General features: G+C 43.7%; 1 protein-coding gene across 1 annotated transcript in view; it reads right to left on the reverse strand.

The window, feature by feature from the left end:
* The window catches only part of AHI1 (Abelson helper integration site 1), a 142,221-nt gene that overhangs the window by 83,250 nt on the left and 36,015 nt on the right, over window positions 1-22,956 (reverse strand). The window contains 4 exon segments of the mRNA XM_056853225.1: window positions 8,179-8,309; window positions 9,338-9,456; window positions 13,229-13,332; window positions 15,830-16,059. Coding sequence (XP_056709203.1) covers window positions 8,179-8,309; window positions 9,338-9,456; window positions 13,229-13,332; window positions 15,830-16,059 — 584 coding nt within the window.

A 22,956-nucleotide genomic window follows, 5' to 3' on the forward strand; every position in this document is an offset into this window, starting at 1 on the left:
TGTATGCAGAGGTAGTTGCAGCAATTCTTGTGATCACAGTGATTGGAAAAAGCCCTACTCATTGAAAAAACTAATCTTGCAAGTTGCTTCTCCAGTAATACTACTACTACTAACAACAACTTATCACTGTTATTGCTAGTTCATGTGTAGTTAAGAAGGAACCACAGCTACACAGATGTCAAGAAAAACAGAGTTGCACTTACCTGTAACTGCTGTTCATTGATGTCTTCTGTGCAGACACACATGTGGGACTGTGCCTGCGTGCAGGCCTACCACCGGAAAAAACTTATTAGCCTTAAGCCTCAGACTGGGGGTGCCCCTCCCACCTCAGGCGGGGCCGGTCTTCGTGCCGGAATCGCCCGCATGCTGCTGGGCGGGGCATCCCCCTCCCTCCTCAGTTCCTTGCCCGCCGCCGACCAAAGCCAAAGCAGGTAAGTAAGGTGAACATGTACTAACATCTATTATCTTTTTCTTTCTTTTCTTTTCTTTTTTCTTTTAGGTCGACAGCGGGGTCGGAAGGGAGGGATGTGTGTCTGCACCGAAGACATCAATGAACAGCAGTTACAGGTAAGTGCAACTCTGTTTTCATCTTCTGTCTTCAGTGCAGCCCCACATGTGGGATTTTGACTAGCTTACCCATGAGGAGGTGGGGTCGACTATGAGAATAACGACTGAAGAACTGCTCTGCCCACTGCTGCATCCTTTCTGGCCTGCAGGTCGAGTGTGTAGTGCTTCACAAATGTATCCTCGCTCGCCCACGTGGCTGCTTTACAGATCTCACCAATCGGGATCCTTCTGTGGAGAGCGGCAGACGAACCCTGTGCCCTAGTGGAATGAGCCCTGATCTCTAGGGGACATGGGAGTTGTGCTTGAAGGTAGGCAATCTTGATAGCAGAGACCACCCATCGTGCTATGGATTGGGCAGATGCTGGGGAGCCCTTTTTGGGGCCTTGATAACAGACAAACAGGGCTTTGGACTTTCTAAAATGTTTAGTTCTGTCAATATAATAAAGAATGGCTCTTTTCAAATCCAATGTGTGAAGTGTCTTTTCTGCCCGGGAAGTTGGGGAGGGAAAAAAGACTGGTAGGATTAAATCCTGAGCTAAATGGAAAGCAGAAATGACTTTAGGTTTGAACCTGATACTGGGGTGAAGGATGACTTTGTCTGTATAGACTCTGAGGAAAGGGTCATCCACACGTAATGCCGCTAACTCCCTCACTCTTCTAGTTGAGGTGACCGCAATCAGGAAGGCTACCTTGGCCGATAGGAATGAGAAATGAACCTGGCCTATGGGTTCAAAGGGGCTCAACATAAGCTTCGCTAATACCAAAGACAAAGACCATTGGGGGTTAACTTGGGAGTTGGGGGGAACAAGTTAGTAAGGCCCTTTAAGAACCGCTTGGACAAGGGGTGAGAGAAGGTAGTATAGCCCTCTACCCTGTCGTGGAAGGCTGAAATGGCTGAGAGATGGACCTGCACCGAGGAGACCGAGAGGCCTCTCGTGGTCAACTCTAAAAGGTGGTCGAGGACCTTGGGGAGTGGGCACAGAAAGGGTGAATAACCCTTGGACTCTGACCATGCCCGAAATCTTTCCCATTTTATATCGTAAGAGTAGCGAGTCGAGGGTCTCCGAGCCTGCAAAATGACCTCTTGAACAGTTGGGAAAGGCCTACATGTGAGCGGGAAAGACCCTCCATGCTGTAAGATGGAGTCTCTCCAAGTCGTGGTGAGCCAGGTCGCCGCAGCGAAGGAGGTTCGGATGGCAAGGCAGGGTCCTGCAATTTCCCTTGGCTAGATGTGTCAGCTGGGTAACCAGATTTGTCGCGGCCACCGAGGGGCTATTAAGATGCAGTCGGTGTTGTCCACTATCAATTTCCCTAAGACTCTCGCTAGAAGAGGGAAAGGAGGGAAGGTATAGAACAGGGAGTTGGTCCAGGTGATTTGGAAGGCATCTCCCAAGGAATCTGGATCTCTCCCTGCCAGAGAGCAAAACCTCTCCGCCTTCTTGTTGTCTCTGGTGGCAAAAAGGTCGACTTGAGGGAAACCCCAAGACTGAAAAATGGGCTGAAGGAAAACGTCCTGTAGTTCCCACTCGTGATTGGTAAGGAATTCCCTGCTGAGGGAGTCTGCCCACGTGTTGTGTACTCCAGCTATGTGGATGGCTCTTAAGTGTATGTCGTTTGCTAGGGCTAACCCCCAGACCCTCTGGGCTTCTCTGCAAAGGGGGATGGAGCCTGTCCCCCCTTGTTTGTTGATATAAAACACCGTACAGGAATTGTCTGACTGCAGGAGTGTTCTGGAGCCACGGAGGATATCTGTAAAGGAGGTAAGTACGTAACGTACAGCTCTTAGTTCCAGCATGTTAATATGTAGAGAGGCTTCTCTATCGCTCCATCTTCCCTGGATGGAATGGCATCCACAGTGCCCTCCCCCAACCCTCCAAGGAGGCATCAGTCATGAGGGTAAACTCGGGAGTCCAATAGCCCAGAGGTACGCCCCTCAATAGGTTAGGTTCAGAGAGCCACCACTGGGGGCTGTTGCAAGACCAAAGGGGAGGACCGTGTATTGGAAAAATTCTGAACCATAGCGGAACATGAGGAATTTCTATGGTCAGGGTGAATGGACACGTGAAAGTATGCGTCCTTAAGGTCTAAGACCGCAAACCAGGTGTTGGGTGTGATAAGCTCCATAACAGAGGGTAAGGAAACCATCCTGAACTTTGAAATCCTTAAACATTTATTTAACAATCTGAGGTCAATGATGGGTCTGGATCCCCCATCTTTCTTCTCGACCATGAAGATTCGTGAGAAGAAACCAGAACATGGTGGAATAACTCTTTGAACTGCACCTTTTTGGAGGAGTTCCTCTACTTGGGGTGCAAACTCAGGAAACGGGTTATCGCCTGCTAACAAGGCAGGGGAACAAACTGGAGTAAAGTTGAACTCCAGGCGATAGCCCTCAGAGATAACTTTTAGAACCCAGGAGTCTGAGCATATGGTACTCCAGGCCTCCTGGAACTTAGCCAGCCTGTCCAGGAAAGGCAGTTCCTCTGGGCAGGTCTGGGGAGATAGTCAGAATTTTTGACCAGATTGTCTCTGGTCCTTGTGCTGGACATTGGGGCTGGGCCATGGTTTGAAGGACTGTTTGCGCTGGCTTTGCTGACTGGACTGATGAAATTTTCCCTGTGTAGGATACGGCTGGAACCGCTGGTAACGTTGGTATCTGGGAAAGGAGGATGAGCTGAAGGTCTGCTGACGGAACTGAGCCCTGTCCTGTTGTTGGAATTGGAAGGGTTGAGCTACTCCCAAGGATCCAGCAGTCTGGCGATCTTTCTTCAGGTTGGTGAGGAACTCGTTGGTGGAGGACGCGAATAGTGTGACGCCTTCAAAAGGGAGGTCCTCAATGATGGATCTTGTGTCCATTGGGAGAGCTGTTGAGCGGAGCCATACATGTCGCCTCAGAGTAATGGCCGAAGCCATGGTTCTGGCTGCCACATCTGCAGCGTGCTTGCCCGCATTTATCTCTTGTCTTGATAGGCGAGTAGCCTCAGATTGGATAAGGCGCAGGGCATTTCTGGATTCTTCTGGGAGAAGCTCGATGTGAGGGGCTGCCTTTTCCCATAGGAAGAGTTGGTACCCCCCCATAATGGTTTGGTAATTAGCGATGCGGAAGCTTAGGGCTGAAGAGGTGTAGGTTCTCCTTCCTAGTTGATCTAAACTCTCTTTGTCCGCAGGCGTGGAGTGCAGGCCCTGTCTTTGCTTGGATTGCATTTCACTCGCTACTATGGAGGAAGGAGGGGGGTGAACCAAAAGAAACTCAGCTGCTTCCGGCTTTATCCTGTAAAGATTTTCAATCTTCTTTGAAGACGCGGGTGATGAAGCCGGCTTCTTCCATATTGAGCTAGCAATCTCAGAGAGGCCCTCCAGGATTGGGAAGGCAGCAATCCCTGGAGAGTCGGGGTACAAGCGGCTGAGGATCTTGTCCTTCGGCTTGTTGTCAGGAGTGGAGATGTTAATATCAAGGGCCTCGGCCATCCTAATCATTTGCTCAGTTCTGAGCTTTAAGTCCTCTGATGGAGATATGGCCTCTGTGTCGCCTACCAGTTCATCAGGGGATGGTTCGTAGACCTCCTCAGAGCTCCCAGGGGAGCCTCTGGTTTCTGAGTCGCCTCGTTCAGATCCAGGTCTGGGAGATCTCTGAGATAGTGGAGTAAGAGGAGGGGGCAGTTGAGGTGTTTCTCAGGACAACTGGTTCCCCTTGTGCAGTCATCTGTCTGAACCTGCAGAATTCTATCCAGTCTTTAACTAGATCTGGAGAGATGGAGGGGGTGGAGGCCAAAGATGCAGGTTGAAGGACTTGCTGCGGTACCGAAGGACTCGGTACCACGATCGTTGGATCCGGGAGCATAGGATCTGAGATCAGGAGGGGGTCCTCCGCGGGATCCAGTTCCAGGTCAGAGAAACACTGAAGAGGAGAGCTGGAGGGGAAGGATGGTGTCCTCGGTACCAGTGGTACCGAGGGCTGGAGACTCGGATGGTGTCCTCGGTACCAGTGGTACCGAGGGCTGGAGACTCGGATCCGGGGTCTTCTGGATGGGCGCGGACCTCTTAGGCGCCGAGCGGCTGGAACCGGAGGGCTTGTCGTGGTGTTTGGTCTTATGTTTGTGCTTCTTGGGCACATGGGTCGGATCCGGCGACTTCGGTGCTGAGCTGGGACCGGGTGTCGGTGCCAAGCGTACGGAGTGCGCGCCTCCCGGGGTTCTGGAGCCCGCGGATGGGGAGGGGGCGGAAAGAGCCTTCTTCCAAAGTTCAGCGTTCAGCCGGTCCGCGCGAGCATTGCGGGAGCGGGAAGAGAAACCTTGACAAATTGCACATTTTGAGACGTTGTGCCCCTCGCCCAAGCAGCTTAGGCAGAGCTGATGCTGGTCGGAATGTGGCATCTTTGCAGAGCATTTCGTGCAAAGTTTAAACGGGGTCTTGGGGGCCATCGCGGCTCTCGGTGCACAGACGAGAGGACCGGGATAGAGAAGGGCTCTCCGTATATTTATAGATTGTTCCTTTTACGTCCTTTAGTTTCAATATTTTTTATTTTATTATTATTATTAATTTTTTTTGCCAATAGCGGGAAGGAGGAAGCTGGCCAGGAGGGCCCAGACGGCAACCAAAGACTTACGAACTTGTACAAATGGTAAAGCTGAAGTAAGGCGAAAAGCTCCTAACTTGGCGGCGGCAAAAAAGGAACTGAGGTGGGAGGGGGATGCCCCGCCCAGCAGCATGCGGGCGATTCCGGCACGAAGACCGGCCCCGCCTGAGGTGGGAGGGGCACCCCGAGTCTGAGGCTTAAGGCTAATAAGTTTTTTTCGGCGGTAGGCCTGCGCGCAGGCGCAGTCCCACATGTGGGGCTGCACCGAAGACAGAAGATGAACTGTGTGAACCAATCTTAAGAACAAATTAGAATACAAAAAATCGAACACTATCCCTTTCTCACTAGCACACAAGCCACTTTTATAAAAACATCATTTGTTTTAAAATCTGTGGATGTTGTTTATAGGATTATCACGGGACAAGTGCTCACAAAATCATAAATCCAAGATATTCCACGGCAAATGAAAGACAAGAATAATAGCAAGAATTCAATACGGTGGCCCAAACAGTTTTTAGTGCTGTGGAATTTTTTGGAAAATATATCATACAAGACATGCCAAGAAGAATACAAACAGTTTAGTGAAATACCACAAGCATATAGTGCCAAGTTTAAAAAAGGAAAGGCACAAAAAATCATTAGGTAAAAGGTAAAGGTAAGTTCCTTGTGCAAGCACCAGGTCATTACTGACACATAGGGTGACGTCACATCACAACATTTACTAGGCAGACTATGTTTATGGGGTGGTTTGCCATTGCCTTCCCCAGTCATCTACACCTTACTCCCAGCAAGCTGGATACTCATTTTACCAACCTCGGAAGTATGGAAGGCTGAGTCAGCATTGATCAGGCTAATAACATAGTCAGTTCCTTGAACGCACCGGATTTACATCCACCTAAACTAGCGGACAGGCATATTCATATTCTGCTCTATGCCAATGACGCGGTACTTCTTTCAAGAACCCCAGTTGGCCTAAGGAGGGCGCTAGTGAGAGCGGGAACGTTCTGTGAGAAGGAACGCCTATTAATTATGACAAAACAAAAATAATGGCTTTTGGTAATCGCCCTAATTATAAGAGGTGGAGCATAAATGGCCATAGGTTGGAACAGGTAATCCAATTCAAATATCTTGGAACGACAATCCAGACATCTGGCTCCAAGCTGGCCCATAATACCTATGTTCCCAATTTAGGGGAAAGATCAGCCCGTTCAATAATAAATTTCCTCTGGACTGAAGGGGCACACTATATTCCAGCCGCCCTTAAACTTTTTCAGGCGAAAACCCTAGCACAAATGTTATATGGAACACAACTTGACTCTCCACCCTGTCTTATTCCCATGGAATGAGTGCAATCCAAGTTTCTTAGAGCTGCCCTGCAATTGCCAAGATGTGTATCAAATGCTATGATCAATTTAGAAACTGGCATGATGAAGGTGGAGGCAAGGGTTATCTTGTCCTCGCTTTATCTCTGGCTGAAATTTAATTTCAACCCCAAGGGTCTTCTTCCACTGATTCTTTGTGATACCTTTAGGTCAAAGTGGATAACAGCCATTGAAGACAAACTAAATAACCTGGGTTTTACCCCCCTAGCGCTACTTCAGTTAGGGTGGGATCAAGCTAAGTCAACTATAAACCAAAGGGTTAAAGATATCGAGCGACAAGTAGATCTAGCAAGAGTGCCCCTATTTATGGCTCTCCCCCACTCCAAATTTATTCTTGCACTGGCAGCCTATCTCTGTTACTCAGAGATAAACAAATATAGGAGGGCTTTTACCTTGGCTAGGTGTGCAGCCTTACCTTCTGCTATGTTAGAGGGGAAATTCAAGAAGATACCCAAGGCAGAGAGACTTGCCCCTGCAAATCCGGGGATTTAGAAACCACTGAACATGTTCTCCTGAACTGCAACTTTTACACTATACCCCGTTCTAAGTTTATTGAGCCCCTCATACTGAGAATGGGACCCAACAGGGAAAGAGAAAAGACAGAAAAGCTTCTACAAGGAAATAATCTGTCAATCACCTCTCAGGTAGCAAAATTTTGTACGGCTGCAATGAAAATTCGTTGCCACAGAGTAGTCTCTTAGTTCAAATGGCAGATGTAACTTGGATGTTATTTATTTTATTATTTTTATTTTTGTAAGTGATTTAAGACTCGGACTGTAAACCTTTGTCGGTAAGACCATTTTAGTCCATGTATCTTGTTTTATCTGGCCAAGGGCCGCAAATAAACTATCTATCTATCATTGACCAGGCTACCTGAAACAGACTTCTGTTGGGATCGAACTCAAGTTGTGAGCACAGCTTTGACTGCAGCCCTGCAGCTTACCACTCTGCACCACGGGGAAATTCATTAAACATTAGCAATAGCTATTTGCAAGCTTAATTCAAAAGGGTAGATCTTTGGCTCAGTGGAGCTAGGAAACCATGAACAGAAGTCAAAAGCTGCATTCAGATGTCATGCTAAGTCACAAACTTCTGTTTTGCCATGACAGGAATTCACACAACTTGAGGAGTGTGATTACAGGTTCCCTTCACCCCATTCCTTCTTATCCTCCTCTCTTCATGCATAGAATGAGATAGAGCAGTGGTACTCAGTGGCTTGGAAACCACAGGTGGTTCTTTGACATGGCACCTATGGCTCTTCTGAACACCATTCCTCAATGTGCCACCTGCCCCATGTTTCAGGAGTGTGGGCAAGGCCCTTGACTGGTGGGGTTTGTGGTTGGCAGGTGGTTCCTGCCTTGAAACAGCTGCCACTGGAAGAATGGGTAATCAAGCCTCCCTGTTGTGCAAGCCTCATGCCAGGAGAGGAAGTAAACATGGCTTTTTTGCTTGGTGGTAATTGCAAATGTGGCTCTCTGTGAGCTGCACAGAGCCACTGGGATAGAAATATTGGGGGTTCACACCAACTCCCAATTGCCTGAGCAAATTAGAACTTGCTGCCTCTGAATCCAGACATCTAAGCCATATTGAACAAACCATTAAAGGAAAGACCTGATTCCATCTCCCAGGGTATAAAATAATCAACTCTCATACCCGTTTCTGGATTCCAGACATATGCTACACCATCTTCACTTCCAGAAAAAAGAAAAGTTCCACACGGCGTTAAGGTACTGCAAATTTTCTCACGATAATTTGTGGCACCAATATATTTCTTTGTGGCAAAGCTAAAACAAACAAACAAAAAGAATATATATAAATATTTCCCAAACACAGTTACTGCTTTAAAACTATTTCCAACACCCCTTTTTAAAAAACATTTTGAGACATGTCATCCAAAAGTTTCAATTATAAAGTGGAATTCAGCTTATTGTGAACTATTATTCCAGGACGGGGCCAGAGGACACCCTCGTCCTTCAGGATGGCCCTCCCTTGGGAGTTGTGACACAGATTTACCTCAGAGAATACACAAATATGATTAAGTGAGGCTATACTAAACTTCAAAAGAAAGCTTGTCTGGGCCACCTTTTTTGGTGGCAGTTCAAAGGAAGCCGGAGTGATGGTGTCGTCGTGGCAGGTTCTCTGCTCCTTCTGGAGAGATGCCAGCGCCACCTTGGGCTTTTCCCTGTAGCCTCCACCAAGCTACAGGTCAGTTTCTACCTGAGTCCAACTCCTTGACAGGCAGCCCAGGAGCACCTGCTGGAAGGGGAGGAAAAGGCCGTTTTTGGGCAATGGGTGCCACTCAAGTCCTTCTGCCATACAAAGCAGATGCTCTACCTCTGAGCCCCAACCCCAGTTCAGTTGTCGTTCAGTTTTCCCTAGCTAAAATGGGAAAAGGAAAGGTTGTTACAGATTCAAAAAGTAAACAAATCATTGGCTCAAATTCCTCCAAGACGTCAGAGCCAGTGAGAACTCTTCCTGACAGCTCATAAAACAGACTTACAATATAATCCTAAACAGTTATACCCTTCTACGTCTACTGAAGTGAATGGGCTTAGAAGGGTATAACTCTGCTCAGGTTTACACAGTTGGTTGGAAGCACACTCCTCCTTCAGGTAAAGAATCTAATTGGACTCTGTTTTGTGACTACAATGTAGGGACATCCCAGAAGTCCAAGAAGACTTTCCTATTACTGTCCAGGAACGATGCAGCAATTTAAGCTTTTAAAAGTGTGTGCATTTTAAATGGAAAAGCTGAATAGTAAATTGGCCTTTAAATCTGAACTCTGAATGTTAAGATGTTTTGCAGTGCTTACATTCGAAGATCCATAATTCTCACAGTGCTGTCTCTGGCATGGATCAATAAACGCCTTCCATTTGGATGTACCTCTAAATGGTTGATTGGGGTCCCTTTAATATCATCTTCTTGTATTTCCTATAAAAACACTAGAGCTAGTGAAAACATGAATGCCTTACAGTACATTCCACTTATTTTTGTTCATTTTAAAGCATACAGGTCACCGTTCTACTCAAAGCTGCTTACAATTTAATTCAAATCACGTCACAACAAGAACAAACCTCAATAAAATCATAAAGCATTCTATAAAATCAACATCTTAAAATGCATGTTCCATTTGAAACTGGACCGAGAGCTGGCAACATAAAACCAGCTTTCCCTACTCCTAAAGATGGAAGGGAACATCAGCAGGTCTAGGGAAGAGAGTTCCATAGGCAAAGCACATCTCTACAGGTCTTTACCATAATTACATGTAACCAATAAAATGCATCTCTGTCCACTAACACCACCTGGGCATCAAGAATACCCATGCCATACTCCTGATCTTTCAAGGAGAGATTCCTTCTAAATTACACCGATTTACTAAGAAAAGCTGTTTGTAATTGGGCAAATCTCATAGTTGCTTCCTGTATACATACAGAACTCCAGCCTTTACCATCCCCTTCCTAAAACTCAATATCGTGAATTCAGAGAAATCGACAACAGTGGGACCGAGAACAATTATTCTTCTGTGGGCTGCACAAAGTGCATCTGCTGTAGGAGTACGTCATTATTTATACTTGAGACACTCCAAAGACAGACAGACAGACAGACAGACAGACAGACAGACAGACAGAGAGAGAGAGAGAGAGAGAGAGAGAGAGAGAGAGAGAGAGAGAGAGAGAGAGAGAGAATATAGAAAAATGAAGTCATTTTTAAAGCATTTCATTCTTAGACAACAGACCTGTATCCCAGGTTATCAGAAAAAAATGAATCTTGGATGTGTATCTACCTGTCTATCTATTTTTTTATTCTTTCCTTCTTACAAGGAACTCAGAAGTTCTCTTTCACCTCACTTTATCCTCACAGAAACCTTGTAAGGCATGTTAGGCTACGAGACAGTGGCTAGCCCAGGGTCACCCATCATGTTTCATGCACAGCTCTAATTCCCCAAATCCTAGGCCAAAACTAACCACTAGACCACTCTGGCACTAGAAGATGTTTTGACATGAAAAATTACAGGTAAAAGACAAATATGTGCAGAAGACACAAAAAGTATGTGAAAACCCCTGGGTTATTCAGCAACAAACACATTTTAAGTTCCCAGTAGCCACTATAAATTATAAATATAAAATAAGCCCAAAGCATCCTATTAGCCCTGACCTGGATGGCCCAGGCTAGCCTGAACTCATCAGATCTCAGAAGTTAAGAAGGGTCAGCCCTGGTTAGTATTTGGATGGGAGACCACCAAGGAATACCAGGGTTGCTATGCAGAGGAAGGCACTGGCAAACCACCTGTTAGTCTCTTGCCATGAAAACCCCCAAAAGGGGTCACCATAAGTCGGCTGCGACTTCATAGAATCATAGAGTTGGAAGGGACCACCAGGGCCATCAAGTCCAACCCCCTGCACAATGCAGGGAATTCACAACTACCTTCCCCCTCCACACCCCTAGTGACCAGAAGATGCCCAAGATGCCCTCCCTCTCATCATCTGCCTAAGGTCACAGAATCAGCATTGCTGACAGATGGCCATCTAACCTCTTCTTAAAAACTTCCAGGGAAGGAGAGCTTACCACCTCCTGAGGAAGCCAGTGGAACCGCTCTGTTAGAAATTTTTTCCTAATGTCTAGATGGAAACTCTTTTGGTTTAATTTCACCCCGTTGGTTCTGGTCCGACCTTCTTGAGCAACAGAAAACAACTCGGCACCTTCCTCTATATGACAGCCGTTCAAGTACTTGAACATGGTTATCATATCCCCTCTCAGTCTTCTCCTCTTCAGGCTAAACATACCCAGCTCCTTCAACCTTTCCTCATAGGACTTGGTCTCCAGACCCCTCACCATCTTTGTTGCCCTTCTCTGGACATGTTCCAGCTTGTCTACATCTTTCTTAAATTGTGGTGCCCAAAACTGAACACAGTACTCTAGTTGAGGTCTAACCAGAGCAGAGTAAAGCGATACCATCACTTCGCGTGATCTGGACACTATACTTCTGTTGATGCAGCCCAAGACTGCATTTGCCTTTTTAGTTACAGCATCACACTACTGACTCATGTTCAGTGTTTGGTCTACTAAGACCCCAAGATCCTTTTCACACACACTACTGCTCAAACAAGTCTCCCCCATCCTATAATTATGCATTTGATTTTTCCTACCTAAATGCAGAACTTTACATTTGTCTTTGTTGAAGTGCTTTTTATTAGTTCTAGCCCATTTCTCCAGCCTGTCAAGATCATCCTGCATCTTGGCTCTGTCTTCTACCGTATTTGCTACCCCTCCCAATTTAGTATCATCTGCAAATTTAATAAGCATCCCCTCTATTCCTTCATCCAAATCATTTATAAAATGATTTTTTTATAAAATGACTTGACGGCACTTCACACACACACACATCCTATTAGCACTCAACACCTTTGATAAAAATTGCATGTCTTAATCTATTGCTTATGTAAAAGTTACTTTGCTAATTAAACCTCACTATATACCCTAATTTCTCACGCAAGTAAAGTGATGTTCAAAATCTTACAACAACGACTGTTACCATATATGGAATAAGAAATGCCTCATGTTCAAGTTGGATTCAGAAAAGGAAGAAGCACTAGAGATCACACTGCAAATTTATGTTGGTTACTAGAGAACACAAGAGAATTTCAGCAAAGCTTATGACTGTGTGGATCATGAAAAGCTATGGTTGGTTTTAAAAGTAATGAGTGTGCCACAGCATCTGATTGTTTTAAGATGCAACCTATTCTCTGGATAAGAGGCGACTGTTACGACAGAATATGGAGAAACAGAACGGTTTCCAGTTGGCAAAGTTATCAGAAAATGATATATTTTATTTATCTGTCTGTTCAATCTGGAACATATCATAAGGAAAACTGGATTCCATTTAGATGAAAGTGGAGTAAAAATTGGTGGAAGAAACATTAACAATTTGTGATATGTAGATATCACATTACTGTCAGAAAACAGTGAAGACTTAAAACGACTACTTGATGGTTAAAGCAGAAAGCCCCAAAGCAGAATTAAAGCTGAACATCAAGAAGACAAAAGTAATGACACAACTTTAAGGCTGACGATGAAGAAATCGAAATTGTTCAAGATTTTTCTGTTCCTTGGCTCCATCATCAACCACAAGGGGGACTGCAACCAAGAAATCAGAAGGAGATTGAAACTGGGAAGGGCAGCCATGAAGAAGCTAGAAAAGATTCTTAGGTGTAAGGATGTGTCCCTGGCAATCAAGATTGAGTTAATTCATGCCATAGTATTCCCCATTACTATGTATGGGTGTGAAAGTTGGACAATGGAGAAAGCTGGCAGGAAGAAAGTTCATTCCTTTGAAATGTGATGTAGAGGACAACTTTAGGGATACCACTGACTGCCAAAAAGACAAATCAGTGGGTTCAAGATCAAATCAAGCTTGAACTCTCCATAAAAGCTAAAATGACTAAACTGAGTCTATTGCACTTTGGTCACATTATGAGAAGACAAGAGTCACTGGAAAAGACAATAATGCCTGGAAAAGTTGAAGGCAGCAGGAAGACAGGAAGACCCAACATGAGATGGATTGACTCTATAAAGGAAGCCACAGCTCTCAGTCTGCAAGACCTGAGCAAGGCTGTTAATGATAGGATGTTTTGGTGGTCATTAATTCATAGGGTCGCCATAATTCATAAGCAGCTTGACGGCACTTAACACAACACACATATACCTTATCAATCCCCCAGAGTTGGATCGATGATTGAGAATTTCCTTTCATGATAGTATTCCAGATGATTAGCAGCCCTGTACTATCTCCAGAGAACATGTGTAGGCCTAGAAAATAATAGTTAGTGAATTTAGTATGATGAATTAGTAATTTTGGTATTAGCTGTATTCAAACATCAAAATGAACAGAAATTTGTCTACAGTGGGCAGAAACATAGCATGTCTTCTGTGCTCACATGCTCCACTTGTACCACCCTTCTCTTGTAGCGTGTGGAGCTTGACTAAAAATGTTCGGATCTGATCAAGATTCAAGTCATTATGATGTCTAAAAGCAAACTGGAGTTTTGTCACCCAGCCCCCAAACTCAGCTTTATCTCAGTTTGAGGGTAGTAAACAAACCCCAATTTGCCCCAGGCACATGCATTTGGATGCCAAGATGAACCGGGAAGTTTTCAATCAAGCTCTGCAAGTAAGAGACGGAGAAAAGTTAAGAGAAGCACACGAACACCACAAACAAGCTGTATCTATGCCCAATGCCAACAAACTTCTACTGAATCACAATTTATTAAGACATTCAGATGCAGCCAGTTATACTAATAACTGTAGCAACAGAAAAGTCTCTGATATGATTATCTAGTCAAATCTCTCTTCTGAGCCAAGGCTTATGACAACAAAATGAGCCATAACCACAATCATATAGGATTATCCTATCTTTTTGCAACTGGTTTTTGCAACATACAGTGCAGTGATGCCTACAGAAAAAGATACAAAGTCTTGCCAGCTTTGAACCTTCCCTGATTCTCCTCCTGCTTTTTCAAATGTCAGTTCCTGCGGCACTTCTTCCTCACGTCTTAAGTTCCTGTAAGTTCCTCCAGAGGTTATTCCTTTGCATTCCTTGGCTCTTTTTACTCTTCACTCTTCACTGAGTACTCTCACAGAGGATTGCTTCAAACTGCACAAAGCGCTCACGTTTGCAGATGCTATGTCAATATTTCTAGCAGCAAATTTGCAAATTGCCTTCTCCCACATGTCTACTATTTACTTATTTACTGGGGGGGGGGAATTATAGTAAGTATAATCGATCTTAAGTCTCACAGTTAGCTAATATCTTTAACAATTCCTAAAACTGTTTTTGCACACCAGCAGTGCAACACTGAGCTGACTTAAACACTTCTAACTTCACTAAAGTCAAGGGGCTTAAAAGAATTCTGCAGAGGGCTCAACTGCCAAGGTCACATTTTCTGTCCAGCTAGTTTCAGGTCTTGTCAGGGCCTTTCATCACCATCATCTATTCTGAGCAATTAAACACATACTTTCTCCTATTTCTAATGCACATATTTTCCCACATTGTGGTGGGGACACTGCATTTTCTGAGTAAAGTACAATATGAATCACAATATCATGGCCCATCTATTTCCAGGCATAATGCAAAGCACTGCTTTTTACTTACAAACACCTAAATGGTTTGGGGCCATGATACTTCAAGGACCACCTTCTCCTGTCCTATCAAGCCCACCACACACCTCCTCTCAAGTTTTGCTCTCTGTTCCCTCGTCTGCAGATGTGAGGCAGACACCGACCAGAGATAGTGCTCTCTCAGTAGTGGCCCCTCATCTGCCAGATGCCCCTTCCCCTTGAGGTTCACCTGGCGCCTCCCTACTCTCTTTTAAGTGCCAGACTAAAACTTAGGGTCTGATCTTTTTTACCTGGTTTTACAATGCGCTTCTATCCTAAGGATGGTTATGAGAATCGTTTAGCCTGCCAAATGTTTTATGCTCTTCATCGGGGTTCCCCAATTGGGAGCCTGTGGGCACTATGGCGCCAGCCAGTACTTCCCTTGGTGTCCACAGAGATTTTCAGAAAGTGGGCAAGGCCACTGTAAGGCTGGACTTGCTATTGGCTGCCCTCTCTCAAATGAAAGTGTTTTCCATTGAAGGATCAGGAAGACTGGTTAATATCTGGGCTTTCTTTACTCAGTGTGTGGTTTCATTCCCCCATCTTCTCAGGAGGTGTAAGGTATTCCATTTTGCCCCACCTCCTTAGGCACCCACTTTGGGCTTAGCTCCACCTCCTGTGGAAGTCATTCTGGGGTGGTACTCACCCTCTCAAAATGCCCAAGGTAACCACATGAACAAAAGTTAGGGATCCCTGATCCAGGCTGTTATATGCTTTATGTCTTTTGTTTTTATGTTTTATTTTAATAGTTGTTAATTTCAATGAGCTATGGTATATGATTTTATCTTTTCTGCTGTGAGCCAAGCAGGTCTCTGAAAAGGTAGCCTATAAATGTTTTAAGCGACCAGATAGATAAATAATTTTATACCGAAAAATGCACTTTCATTTACCCCTTGAACTGTGCATTGATTTCTACAAGTAGCATAAGCATTTAGTGGTTAATATTTGTGAGGTATGTTCTATTGGCCACATACTGAAACACACAGACTCTTTTTATGATCATTTTACATTATTTCTCAATAAAAGGACTGCAAACAAAACTATCAGGACTCTCATCTTCACTTCTCTGTATGACATACAGTGACAGAGATGACATAACTGCCAATTTCACTGCAAGGAGGCATGAGAAAATGTAATATATGACACCTACCTTCTTTATCGAAACACAATGTATTGATAAAACTTTTGTGGCCATCAAATTCTTGCAGAAGCTGACCATGAATTTCATTCACTTTTGCATTCCAAACCCTAATCATAGAGTCATAACATCCTGTCACAACAATATGGTCAGCTACTGGGTGGAGCTTAGCTGTGTAGACAAACGAAGGATGAGGGAAAACCTTCACAGCAGATGTAGCCTGGGCTTCAATTTTCCAGATTCTAAAGGGAAACAATATTTAGGAAATGCAATCATTATGTGATTCTGATTGTCAATTATATGTCACATGTGTTCCAACTGGTAGTTGTGTATTATCAAAATCTAGAAAGAAAAACACAAATTTAGCCTGCGGGCCATTTTGCAGGTAACAAGATGCAACAGTAATTAGATTCAGGATGACACCATGACTAAATTAATATGTTAGCAATGTTTTATGACAGTGTAACTCATCTCTGGGTGCAGATACAGGTTGAAAATTATCTTGTTCAAGCACCATTGCTATGAATGGCAGCATTTTTATAGAGATTCCTTTCATTTTACTGGAATTTGTATAGGACAATTTCCTGGTGGACTGTTTTCCAGGAAAGCTACAGGACAGACTTTGTGCTCACTGGGATTTGACAGTACGGGATAGAAAGGAGTTCTCATGATACAAATGAACAAAAGGCTCCCATGTAGTTTGCAGACCATACAAAAGTACAAGCGCAACTTTCTGGCTTCTGATAAAACTTCTAGTTCAACTCTCCTTGCTGACCTGTTGCTAGCTGCTAAAAATACATAGAAACACTTATTCATGGAGGATTTGTGACTCTCATCTAGAAAAGAGTACGCTTTGGAAACTCTGATTAAAGTCCCCAATTAAAGACTATAGAGATGTGCCTATACATTTGCCAACCTAGTTTCCCAAGAAGTATAAATGTATTAAAATTGTAACATTTATGCAAATGTATCGGCAGTGATAAAAGTGCTTTGTGGGAGATTGCATTGGCCCATATCTGCAATGAGGTCTGCAAAGATTAAGAGACAGTGAGCGGTCCAGAGCCACCCAAGCAGGGCTTCAGTGCTGAGAGAGAACCTGAATTTGGACCCCTCTCCAGAGTAACATTCTAATTACCACATCCATTTACTGTTGGGAAAGGTACGGTCAGTAATCAAGTTCATGCAAAGCATCCCAAGCTCTGGCATTTCCAAATAGAGAATGTTAAGTTTACATACATACATAAACCTTTATTGGCATAATAACAACATTATGGCATACATTAGTACAAGCATCATGAAAAAAATCATATTCTATCAAACTGTTCATAACCATAGCTGATGGAAATGTATTCCGCCTAGCTAACATAAAGACTCTACGAGGTTGGAGGAGAACTAAATTTGAGAAATACTGAGCCATGGTCTTCTGTGAGTAGGTGAGGCCAAAAAAACATGGTATGTCTTATTCGCTCCAGCAATTATTATTTGTTGTTCCACTTCCCAGATCCTCCTTTGGATCACCCGAAAAATGTAGGCTTCCCCAGAGTCGGCCATAGACTCCACATCAATACCTAGAGAGTGAATTTTTTGTGATACTGCATGCGACCATTTGGAGGTATAAGGCAAGTAGACTGCCTATAAGGCTATTGGGTGGAGTTTGAAAATGAAGATGCAACCAGAATCTAATGGCCGAAACCCATGCTCTAGATTCCAAGAGATGGAGTCCCAACTCGGCACATAATGTAAGGTATCCGACTGAATTAGGGATACCAAGTATACGGTGCAAGAAAACTGAATTAAACTGTTCAACCTCCTCATTAAAAGCCTGAATCCACACAGGGATTCCATACAATAAATGGGGGGTTACGGTGGCCTGAAAGATCCTTAGAGCGGCTGGGACAAAGTGATTCCCATTTTGATGGAAGAAGTGAACTATGGCAGACACCTTACTCTTAGCTGAAATGAGAGAACACTCTCGATGGGCGGACCAGTTTAGATTGTGGTGGAAGAGCACCCCCAAATATCTGAAGGTTTTAACCTGTTCGATTTCTCTTCCACCTACTCTCCAGTCCAGTCATTTCCACAATCTAGAAAAGACCTGTATTTTGGTCTTCTCAAAATTAATAGATAAGAGGTTCTGCTCACAGTAAGACACAAATGCTGCTAGGGAGCACTTCAGGCCAACTTTAGAGAAGGCACAAATAATAGGATGGGAACCGGATGCAAATTCAGTTTGGGGGCATGTTCATCAAATCTAGCCATGTATGGTGGAAGGTCTGAGAGGAATTTATTGAAAAGATGGGGTGCTAGGATGCAGCCTTGTTTCACGCCTTTGTCACTGGTATCTTTTGTGTCAGAGATCCATTTTCATCAAATTTAACCTGACACGTATTGGAAAGATGGCGTTTATGCAACAGCCAGAGGAGTTGATCAAGACCCAGGCTATGCAATTTCTCCCATAAAATCTTCCTGACAATAGAATCAAAAGCGACATGAAGATCAATATAGGCAGCGTATAATTTGCCTTTAGGGTGGCGTGAATATTTTTTGGCTAGAAAAGACAGCGTAACACAACGATCGATTGTGGAATGGTTTGCGCTAAACCCAATTTGCTCTTTTCCAGGAAGATTGTTGGCACGCATCCACTCAGATAATTTTCCCAATTATAGAAAGTAAATTTATAGGCCAATAATTCCTGGAACAGTTTGGATTCCCTTTTTAAAAAATCGGGATTATTATGGAATTCAGCCATGAATCCGGTAAAATCCCATGTTGGTCAATAGGTGTAAAAAGCTGTGCCGAGGGGCAGGCTCCCCCGCCAAAACATGCTTTGAATTCCAACTGCAAATGTGTATTAATGCCCTCCCACCATACCTGAGAGAGGCAAGAAAACTATTTCAGTTTCCTCATATTATAAGTTAAATGAGCAAAGTTACTTTCATTGCAAAATGAAAGTCTTCCCTTTAGTAAAAATATATATATATATATTTGTACACCTCAGTCCTGCAAAAACCGATCTCTCCTCCTTTAGGAAATTTTCTCCTGTTTGATTTTGCATTTTGGTTTAAGTATTGGCTATTGTCTTGGAAGTCAAATGTAAAGGAACCAAATTGAAAGGACTGGGGAATCTGATTTTGCATTGATGGGTGCCTGCCAAACTTCCAGGTATATCTGGACTGGCACACCCAGGACCAATGGCAAATTTGTCTAGACTATTAGATCCAGCAATGCAGCTGCTAAAATTATAAAAGAAGCTTGTAACTTAACACTAAAAAAGGGTTTGAAAATGCCTACCAAATATCAAGCAAGGACCCTTCTTTGAAAGACTGACAGTTGAAAGATTAACTATAACAGCTTAAAAGAAAAATGAGCCCATTCTAAAGGCTCAGAATTATCCATCCCCTGAGGCCCACCAGCCCCTCCCTTGGAACCAGTATAATGGTTAGCACTCTGGACTCTGAATCCGACGAACCAGATTCAAATCATTTGGCCACCTCAGACAAATAAATTTTGTACATTGAAGCAAGCATTCAACTTGGGCAAAGACCAAATAAGAAGTTGTATAAATTTCAAATGTAAGTCTAGGTAACTGTTAATTGCAAAAAGAAAAGGCTAACCTCACCCAGAGCCATGACTTGCCAACACCGCCCATCTGCCTTCATTCCGAGAAAAAGGGGGGAGGAAAGCTATCACCAGGCCCACTGACACTCTCTACAGCTCAAACTTGGTGCTGTAGAAATGCGTTCACGGGTGTAATTTGAAAGTGCCCGTCTACTCCTTGCCTGAGATAGATAAGATGTACTTTTGAGAAGCGACTGGAGGCAAATCAAAACTCCTCCCAACGGCCTTGCCTGTAAAGGAACACATTCCTTTGCACTGTTTTTTTTTTGTTTTTGTTTTAAGGTCTTGCTCACTGGCTTGCAAAGCAAGCCGACACTCTGTGTAAGCACAGAGGTGCCATCACTTTCTGTCTTCTTTGGGCCCCCTTTTGCAGAAACCTTATGGTTTGATTAAATTTAGCAAATTTACACCAGGACCTCAATAATCAGGAAACACAAGAGCTCTATTTTTATTTTTAATTATATTTTTGCTTTAATTTGAAAAACAATTTTGAAACTGGCTGCATTGGGAGCCTCATTGCTCTCCCAACCTGGAACCCACCCCTGCTTTCAAGGTGCACTCTGCACATGCCCAGTGGTGGTGACTGTAAGGTTCTCCAACCTCCCTGGGCTATTTCCATAAAATCACTCGCTCAGACGACCATTCAGAAGCAGGTAAGTTTATTGGAAAGCTTCAGGTATAGTCAGGGCCTACACGGTCAAAGCTGCAAGTGCTAGCTATTACAAAAGAGTCAGATTATGAACAGTTCTACATTGCAGATGTCGGTTACATGTTTTGGGAACCAAGTGATAACAGCACTGGGCTAAGCTACTGAATAGACATCAAAGACATCGGGGAAGCTCGTTAATTCAGCTTGCGAAAGTCAAGGTCAGAGGAGGGAGGGAACGAGGAAAGGAAAGCGAGCGGGACATTCCAGCAGGGGCCTACACGGGTAACAGTCCAGCCAAAGCCTGAACCAAAGCCTGAAAACAGGTCTGACCCGCTGCTTGTACGGGCAGTTCAGAAACAGCACAGAGCAGTCCCTCACAATGACAAGCCAAAAGTTTTTTTGTTTTGTTTTTGCATTTTGAATTTGGAAGGTTTTTTTGCAGTTCTATGCTAAATTAAAACTTTTATAGGGGGAATATCCATTATGGTCTTTGTACTTCTAAGTTTTATTTCATGTTGTCATTTTGCATTTTTTCCCCATTTCTTTACTTTATTTTATGTTTGGCATTTTTGAAACTTTTAAAAAGCCCCAACCTTTTAATAGAACTGCTAATCAACTGTTTGGACCGCCACAGCTCCTTCATTCCTGCATATGCCTGCCTCACAGCCACCCAGGATATGAAGGAGGGGGAGAGTAAATGCAACCTTCCAAGAACTCCGGTTGCTACTGGAAACCTAATCACCTTTGACACCTATGAAAATGCCCTGGCAGACCATGCTGCCTCTCTTGGCAACACGGAAAGCCATGGTTTAACAAATGGAGATACACGTTAGCCCATGAGGCCTACTACGTAGCCCACATGGGAATGGGGGGGAGGTTAGGGGAACTTGTAATCTTTTAATTTAGTTAAGTTATGTAGTTAGATTATGTAATAAGTAATTAAGTCTTTACTAATTAGTTATGTTATTCACTAATACTGGATTGTGAGGGGGGGGGAACCCCACTTCCCACAGCCATGAAACATCCCTGTTTTTATTTTTAATTTTGTTTTTTGGTTTTATTATTCCTTTTAATCCTCCTCGCTGCACCAGCCTAGCGGAGGAACGCAGCATGATTACTAAACATGTTTTGTCTTTTTCAATACTTTTGAGGGTCATCCACGGAGAGGTGCAGAACGTACAATCAGTACCGGCTGACGGTGGCATAACATCAAGCCAGGGGACCTGGTGTGGACATTGACATGCCGCCGGCACAAGTTCCAGCCAAAGTGGGAAGGGCTGCACAAACCGCTCCTGGTATACCAGCTACTGCTACCAAAGTCCAGGAAACGACCAGTGGATCCATGCTTCACATGCACAGAAGCTTGTCAACCCTGAGACAACTGCAGAACATGCCAGCCAAGAGCCAGGCCAACCAAGGAGACGAATACCCTAGCCCAATTCCCCCGCCTCTCTTTACGCTACAAGAGGAGGCGTTTCCCGCAACCACCAGCCCAGTGCCCCAATGAGAACTATATTTTTCTACATCATGCCACCTGCCGCCAGAGACACCTCATGAGCCTTGAAGCCTTTTGTTTTGAACTTTGCTTGGAACTCTGTTTTACAATTTTTGCCTTCATTTTGCTTTGAACTTTGAGTTTCTGATCTACAACAATGAACACTTGCTGACAGTAAATGTACAAAGTATTGCTTTCCCATCTAGATTAGTGAGAAACAGTTTTTTTGATAGATAGTCAGGAGTATCCCCATTGGTCAAGACTCTGAAAGAAATCCCTCACCAATCCCCAAGAAGTTTTAATAAAGAGAAAGGGAATCCCAACACCCCACGACAATCCAGAACATTTAGGGAACTATGTAGATGCTTGTGTGTGTAGTGTTGTTTTGAATTGGTACTAAGCCAATTGATGGTGGGGGATATGTTGTTTTCGTTTCTTTGTGGGCTTAGGTATGAAATTGTTGAATCTGTAAAAGGACTTTAAAATACAGGGCTGTTCTGTTCACAGTTCCAGCCAGCAAACCAATCTGAAATATTCCAAATTTAGTTATTTTAAAAATACCCTAGGACTCTTGATCCTGGACATAGTTTATGCAAAGCAAGCATTTGTTATCAACAAATGGGGGACCTCAGTATGACAACATTTAACTCTATAGCAAATTGTAATAACACGGTCCCAATATATATTACATCTATTCACAGACCCAGCAACCTCATACCACTTTACAACGCCCATACACACATTAAAGAAGGAGCTTTATAGAAGCTCCACAGAACAAGGTTAGGCAGATAGGAAAATTTATTAGAAAGTATACAGGGAGGGATCCAATAAGTTAAGGAAATAGGGTGCATGAAAATAGTTTCAGCAGCTAGCTGATAGGAAAATGGAGGCGCCCTGCACAACCACACTTATGCAATCACAAACCCCAGGTACAAAATTAATTTCCAAAGTTTAACAGGATGAGTTAACATACTTGTGTACATTATAATTCTGATTTTATTTATTTCTGTTTCTGTTATAATTATGCCTTATTGCCTCACGCCATGTATGCCATGTATGCCAGCAATATTTATACCTTCAGGACACAACCCGCTAAGTAGTTTGGGTCGTTTCCAACTCAAAAATGGGGGAACTGTCGCAAGAATTTTTAGTATTGAACATTAGTTCATGTTCAATATATTATTAATTTATATTAAATTAGTTTGGGTTGGAAATGACCACCTGCATACCACACAAAAACCTGACTTTCAGAAAGCAGCCCTTTAGCTGACAGCAGCTCCAAGCAGGACTCTGACCTAAAAGGTCAGAAGAAATTGCATTGCTAGCAGTTAATCACCCACAGCACATCAGATGCCCCAAAATTTATGCAAGGTTATT

The sequence above is a fragment of the Euleptes europaea genome, chromosome 7 (assembly GCF_029931775.1).
Source record: "Euleptes europaea isolate rEulEur1 chromosome 7, rEulEur1.hap1, whole genome shotgun sequence".
NCBI classification, from domain to species: Eukaryota; Metazoa; Chordata; class Lepidosauria; order Squamata; family Sphaerodactylidae; genus Euleptes; species Euleptes europaea.